The sequence below is a fragment of the Nicotiana sylvestris genome, chromosome 8 (assembly GCF_000393655.2).
Source record: "Nicotiana sylvestris chromosome 8, ASM39365v2, whole genome shotgun sequence".
Classification (NCBI taxonomy): Eukaryota; Viridiplantae; Streptophyta; class Magnoliopsida; order Solanales; family Solanaceae; genus Nicotiana; species Nicotiana sylvestris.
Genome location: NC_091064.1, coordinates 157,856,442 through 157,864,135, shown reverse-complemented (window position 1 = coordinate 157,864,135; position 7,694 = coordinate 157,856,442). Strand labels below are relative to the sequence as shown.

The 7,694-nt window shown below is 30.0% G+C and overlaps 1 protein-coding gene across 1 annotated transcript; it reads right to left on the bottom strand.

Annotated features, from left to right (window-relative positions):
* Positions 1 to 598: 598 nt before the first annotated feature.
* On the bottom strand, positions 599 to 7,493 carry LOC104232155 (aspartyl protease family protein At5g10770-like). The gene is made up of 2 exons (XM_009785282.2): positions 7,245 to 7,493; positions 599 to 2,020 (listed from the first exon to the last, which is right to left on the bottom strand). The coding sequence occupies exons 1-2, from the start codon at positions 7,474 to 7,476 to the stop codon at positions 705 to 707; spliced, it is 1,548 nt and encodes a 515-aa protein (XP_009783584.1). The 5' UTR covers positions 7,477 to 7,493; the 3' UTR covers positions 599 to 704.
* Positions 7,494 to 7,694: the final 201 nt, after the last annotated feature.

Sequence of the window (7,694 nt, the reverse complement as noted above, 5' to 3'; positions counted from 1 at the left end):
CTATCCAAAACAATCTTGAAAATTATCACAAAATCTCTTTTTTGATATGCTTTAGATTTAGGTGTTCTGCACAATTGATTGTTCATGTTCAGAGGTAACCCCTAAGGGTCGTTTGGTTAGAAACAAGTTATCCCGAAATTATTATTTTTAGATTAGTTATTCAACCTTTCTATAGGGATAAATAAATATTACAATCTCAAAATTAATTATACCGTAATTTTATTCCAACCAGACATGAAATAAGCTCGTTTCAAATTTAATCCCAAAATTAATTATACTTTATACCTTATACCAAATGAGCCCTTACATTTTCCAGTATTCATATATCATATTTTGTTTTATATGCATAAATATTACAATCTCAAAATTAATTATACCGTAATTTTATTCCAACCAGACATGAAATAAGCTCGTTTCAAATTTAATCCCAAAATTAATTATACTTTATACCTTATACCAAATGAGCCCTTACATTTTCCAGTATTCATATATCATATTTTGTTTTATATGCATGTGTTTAGATTTAAAATTTTAAAAATTGGGAGAATAGGAGTAAAAATATAATGTAAGAAGGAAAAGGAAAACAAATGCTACTCCATATTGTAACCGAGATTATTGTTCTCATAAACTATAGTAAATGTATGGATATACATTTCCCAATACTTTTGCAGTATTACAATTTAATTAAACTTTACCAATGTTCTTTAAGAACATCCCTTATAACCAAACCCTAATTGCCCACCAGCAACATCGTATACTACCTCCAATGTCTGTTGTTGTATATTCCCAAAAATACCAATAGTATCATCATCTCCATTTCCAGCAAAAGCCAAACAAACCTGAGATGCACCGTTTGTTATAAGAATACCATTCGGCTCCAAATCCACATTCGCATTGCCGTTGAAGTTGAAGCTGATCTTCGGAATACTAATTGAAGTGTAATTGCTTAAATCATAGCAAGTGTCCAGCAAAGAAAGTGCCGGCGCCGTTGGGTATTTCGACATGAACTGCTTGAAAGTTGACTTCAAACTGCCGTACACCGTCGACGGCAACCGTGTAATCACCGTACCGGAATCTATAATCGTTCCGGCGTTCTGGAACAACATCGGACTGATCGATAAAGCTTTTCCACCGACGGAAATACCTAGTACGTCAATGAAGTAAAATGTCGCCCCCTGTGACGAAGCAAACGGCGTGAACGTGATGCCGTTTTTTACTGCTTTTGAAGTTTTTACTCCGTTACCGTTGCCGAATGTTAAATGACCATTTGACCCTCGGGAAGTGGGAAGGCAGTAAGAGAAGTATTTTCCGAATTTCTGAGCTGTTTGTTGAACAATGGACAATGGATCGCGACCTAAACCGATTAATCCAGCAGTTTTTCCGAACAATCCCCTGTTGTTTTGCCCACAACCGAACATGAACCCATCGAAAACATCATTTTGTGTTAAGGTTAATGTATCCTTGGCGAAAAACCCCACTGTGAATGAGGAATCACCGTACTGAATACCGTACACGCAATTCGATGAAGAACAACCTGGGCTATTTCCAGTAGCTGATTTGAGACCAGAACAAGCAGTGGAAGTGCACGAAATGTTGGAATATGTTTTTGAAGCTGATGGGTCGAAAATTGGTTGTTGTTGAGCGTAGCAAGATTTGACACAAGGTTGGCATTGAGTCCATGTTAGATCACTGCCGGTGTCGAAAATGAGTGAAAGGTCTTTTTTGGGGGTTCCAAGTCCGACGTTGACAATGTAGTTTCCGGTGCCGAGAGGAAGGCCGGATTGTGCAGGGAGGTTGGCTTTTGAGTCTTTTACGCTCTTCTTTTTGTTGGAAGATTTTTTGTCTTTTTTCTTGAAGAGGTCGTAGCTTTGGTCTGTGACGCGGGCTTGTATTGAGTCCACTCGGGCTTGATCGTGGGCTAAGATTTCGGTCAAAGTTGGGGCTTTTGCTCCCTTTTGGTTGAGTTGGGTACATGGGCCTTGCCTGTTGACGACCTCCAATGATGCCCCTCTTCTTTTACCTGAAATTATTTAAGAAATGTATAATTTATATTTTTTTGCTAGAAAAAGTAAATCGTGGATTTGACCGGCTATTTATGAAACAATCCAAAAAAGAAAAAGGGTAATTATTTGAATCAAAAGATATATACTAAATATTTATATATCGGAAATAGCCTCTCTACTTTCATAAGGTAAGGGCTAAAGTGTGCATACACACTATCCTTCACAGACCCCACTTGTGAAATTACACTTGGTATGTTTTTGTTGTTGTATTTATTTATAATCTATACTAATTTTTGCTTTGTTTCACTTTAGATGACATTTTTTTAAAGGATAATATCTTTTTATATTTTAAAAATTATTTAAATTTAGATTTCTCAATTAACTCTTAATGAGACACTTATATTCATAAAAATGCTATGAAATGATGTCCTAATGGTATATTTTTAGGGAGACGGAGGAAGTATCTTTTTCTTGTGTAAAAGAAAAGTTCAAAAACAATGTCCAATAATAACTAAAGAACAAGTACGTACATAAAAATTTTAAGTTGGAATTATTGCATCTATACATTTTAACAAGTCCTTAATGATGAAGCCCTTTTTTAAAATCTATACTATATTTAAAGCACGAAGCCCCTTAGCGAAATGTCGTTCGCCTTTTTTATCCTTCAAAGTGCACTCTATAATGGATAACATTGTAAATACACATATAATACTCTTTTGGAAAAAACAAAATTGACGTACGATAAAGAGAAATATAGTTAAGAAAAGAAGAAGTAAACTCTTTTAGTTAGAATCCCTAATTTTACTCTAGCAAAGAGTGTAGAAACGGTCCCTTCATATCATAGCTTAGCGGGAAAATCTAAATTTTCGTAGATTAAAAAGGAACAAATTAAGACAATATATAATTAGAAAACTCATTATTTAATATCTTATTAAAGAGGTCAAAATTTCCATACTTAAAAGGGAAAAAGGAATAAAACAATAAATACGAAACTCATTATTTTATTTTTATTAAAGAGGTCAAAATTTTCGTACATTAAAAAGGAAAAAGGAAAAATACAGCACATAGGAAATTCATTCTTTAATATGCCTATGAAAGGGTGTAAAACAAAATCCCTTAATATCCCAATTTTTTTATTTTTCAGGACACTTTTTATTAATTTCTTGCTTGGTCAAGGTTGGCAGACATGAATGAAGAAAGGTACAAATTAAAAAAGAAGAAGAGATTTTTACTTATTTATACTAATTTTAAAACTTATTTACCTTCACTATTGAGGTTTTAACTCAATTACAAGTGCATATACAAATTAAGAATTTTATATAAAATAATGTGTTATATTCTAATCTTCCATATTTTCTCTCCCTCTTTCACCCCAAAGCTAAAATTATAAATTAACAGATCAATATTTGACCTCTTTCTCCTCAACTTCAGCCATACTTTAACTAGAACAAAGAGATTTGGCATCAAGCAAATCTATTATGTTTTCTCTTTCTTTTTATTTTCTGTTTTTTTTTATGTTAAACAATATTATCACTTTTGAATGAGAGAAGATCATTATTTCTTTTAGCTTTTAGGAATCAATAAACAAAATAGTATTAATCAGAAGCAAGTAGATTGAATTGAAAACTAAGTTAATCCATTAGAAAGCGCGGAAGCTTTGAATTCGAAAAACGAAATTTGCAAAATTACTTTTTGATATAATTAAGTGCTGTTACAAATTATTGGGAATATTCTTTGGAGTTTATATCTCAATTTGAGAGAATTTGGTAAAGATTCGAGGTGATTTTGGTTGAAATTTCATATTAAAACTAGAAAAATAAGACATAAACAAGTTGTATATATTTTGTATGTCGAGTGTAGAAACGATATACAAAATATCTACAAGTTACATAATTGTATATAAGTTGTATGTAAATTGTAGTTTTTAATACAAAAAATATGTATTTAATTTGTAGATAAATTATAGATTTTGACCGAATTTGTATATATTATGTAAAAAAAAATTAGTTACTTTATATAAATATAAAAACTTAGACAAAAATTGGATAAATAAGTTTAAAATCTCTCTCATATATATATATATATATATATATATATATATATATATATATATATATATATATATATATATATATATACGAAAAAGTCCCCCAAAAAATATAAATATATATGGGTAGCCTAAATCTAATAATTATAGACATGAATGATAAATATATGATAAAGAAAGTGACAAAAGATTAGAAAGTAAAATATTAATTATTTAGTAATGCCTCTTTAGTATTACGCTCATTAGCTGGGAAAAGTGTACCCTTAAACCCTTGATGAGGATATTGAAGCGCTTGCTAAGCAAGACAAAGCGCTCAATATGTTTTTGCTCCATGCTTCAGGGCTTAAGCGTGGCTTTGACTACTCTATGCTCAACACCCCTATCAGTCTAATACAAGCCTATTTGACTAAATTCTAAACAAAAAAAAATGAGTTGGTTTATGCTGCTATAGTATTTCTTATTGATTATTAAAGAAATAAAATCACTTATATTTTGCTTGCGAGAAAAACTTGTGAAATTGTAGTAACGAAAGTATATATCTCAAATAAATTTTAAGTTAAAAATATTGACTAAGATGGTCGAGGATTTCTATTATTATTGCTTCTTCTTTTATTGAGTTAGCTAAATAGGATAAACAAGTATCATTTCTTAGGAACTTATACTTTTTCTTTGACTTTTATTTATAACTCAAACACAAATTTTTAATGTAATATTTATGTGATTTTTAAAATTACGTACTTACTAAGATATAATACACGTGTAACACGCGTATTCTAAGACTAGCGAAATAATATATTAAGGGCACAAGGTCCTTAGCGAAATGTCGTTCGTCTTTTTTACCCTTTAAAAATAAGTATCATATTGGATAAAATATGTAATTTAACTTACTTTCCTAATAAAATCAAGTAAAATTTTAATTATTACCTAATATTTAGGAGTTCGAAATCAACTAAATAAGGATAAAATATATTAAGAAAAAAGAAGAGAATATAAAAAAGTAAAGGGTAAGTTTCTTTTCAACCAAGGACAAAAAATATTGTATAAGTTTTGTGTAAAATTTTGGTGGCTATACAAGGAAATTTTTATCGTGCAAGATCAATTTTGATCCTTTATTTAACTTGTCATACGAAAATAATTCTTGGTTGTTTAAGTTATATTTTATTAAATTGTTTCACAACTATAATTAATTCATGTGTTAATTTTCCTAAAATTTACTTATTTAGAACTTTAAAGTCAATTGTATTTATCGAATATGCATTATTTGAACCATATAGAAGTTTTCATATATAAAATTTAAAATCAATAAAAAAATTATTATCTTTTACTAATTATTTTCTTAAGCAAATATTTAATTTATTTTGATATAAATTGCTCTTTTTCAATAATTTGGTTTTTCTTATATATATATTAATTGACGCGGCACACACGTGCAACTCACGTACACTAAAACTAGTAGATTAAAATATAAAAGGTGGTCAAAGAAAATTCAGGGAACATAAGCAATAATTTTCCCTTAAAGAGTTTTAGTAGACCCGAGTCATACTTCATTAATCAAAGTATTTTGAAGTAATCATTTGGTAAATAAAGACAAGACAATGGTTTTCAGCTCTAATCATTTGCCTCAAAGTAAAGTTTTACAGCTGTCTCTCACTCGTAAGGATAATGTTTGGTTTTGAGAACTATAGGCTAAAATAGTTGTGCTTTTGTGTTTATGGTGGATAGATTAATGTATATGATACGAATGTTTTCTGAAATCAAACTACTTAGTTTTTTTTATGTGAATTTAGATAGAGATTTTTCAAGTTTTCTGAAATTAAAATTTGTATATTTAAAAACTGCATAAAAGGTATTATAAGTCACAATAATAAGTACTTTAAAATATTTTAAAGAAGTTTAAGAAAGTCGTGATAACTTTGACTAATTGCACATAAAAATATTGATTCCATTTGACTGGTTGTTAGGTTGCAAGCTTGGAGAAATCTTCACCAAATTCTTTTCTTCTTCTTCTTTTATTATAATCTTCACTATTAGTGAGTTATAGTACTCTATTCTAATTTCTTTCTCTTTTCTACTTTATTTACCAAAATATTCAATTTGATTATTAATTTTCCAGAAACTTGCATGACAGGCTGGAGCTAGAAATGCATATGAAAGTGAGACAAGAAATGAAATAAAGTAGCAAATAGCGAATATGAAAACATCGTCAATAATTGCAAACTAACGTGAAATGCAGGTACAAAGTATAGTGCTGATGATAGCAAGATCATCTTAAAGCGGTATTACATCAGTAGGATTTTAATTTTAAACTTATCATCATTTTGCACCTTTTTCGGATACTATCCTAAATTTGTTAGAAAATTCACATTTATTCGGTCCATTAAAAATCTATACTGACAAAACTTTGGTCCCAATAATATAAAATGTAATATCTTAGGGTAAAAGTAATGTTAGTTCGAACCATGCTGATGGTTACATTTTTTTTCTCTTTTTTCTTGTTAAAGTTCTTCTATATAGTGAAAACACTATGTTCAATCATGTGGATTATTGCGTCACTTTCACCTCACAACTTTTTGAAAAGCAAATAGGAGTATCAAAGAATTCGTTGACCTGCTTTTTCTCACCACAATCCACACCATCGTCCCAATCACACAACCAAGTAACAAACAAGCAAAACTAAAAAGGAAAAAAAAAAGCAGTTTATGTAATATATATTTCGTTCATTTCATTTTATAAGACAGACAAAAACTAAATAAAGCTTTTAATATGTACCTAAAGTGTTATTTAAACTTGTATTTTTAACCATGTTATGACATTTTTATGACTATAAGACCATCTATCTAATTAAAAATAACATGAAAAATCTAAACTGAAGTGCTTTTAAATATAAAAAGATTTCCTTTTTGAGCTAAAAAGAAAAAAATGTTACGTTAAATACAGATAATACAAAATAATCCCCTCCCCTTCTCCACTCATTCAACCTCAGGCCACCCCACCCCACCAAAGAAAATTAAGGATGAAGATTTAAAATGAAAATGGTGATAGCAATATACAACAAATTAAAAATACACAAACATATGCCGACATACTATATTCACACACCCACACAAAATATAATCTACATACGTGAATTACGTTATCTATTTGAGTTAGTGGTAAATATTATGATGATAATTTAAGGAGAGTTAATTAATTACCTTTGGTTGCAGTGTTGCAAGAAGAGGAAGGAAGCAGAGAGGTGAGTTGGAGAGTGTGAAAATGGGATTCAATGGTTTCTTTTGCTTCCAAAGCATGGCTTTTCTCCACAGGGAATGAAAGCAAAATGAGAAGAAAAGTAAAAGAAGAGAAGAGCAAAAAGTAACTTCGAGTGGCCATTAGTGAATGTTCCATCTCTAACAATAAATTGGTTTTGGCAACAACTCCTTTCATCCTATGGTTATTATATAGATTTTGGACCTTCCTCGTCATCCACTACACAACTCGTTTTTTTATCTATATTCTCGGTAGGGGTGTACAAACCGAACCGGAAAACTGTACCAAACCGAAAAGTCAAATCAAACCGATTAAAAAACTCGAGTACGTTTGATTTAATTTGATTTGGTATTGAGTAAAAAGTCCGAACCAAACTGACATATAAATATATAATT

Coding starts and splice junctions, on each gene's coding strand:
- LOC104232155 (XM_009785282.2), bottom strand. CDS start 7,476: ATGAAAGGAGTTGTTGCCAAAACCAATTTATTGTTAGAGATGGAACAT. Junction 2,021..7,244: donor TTGCAACACTGCAACCAAAG/GTAATTAATTAA, acceptor AAATAATTTCAG/GTAAAAGAAGAGGGGCATCA.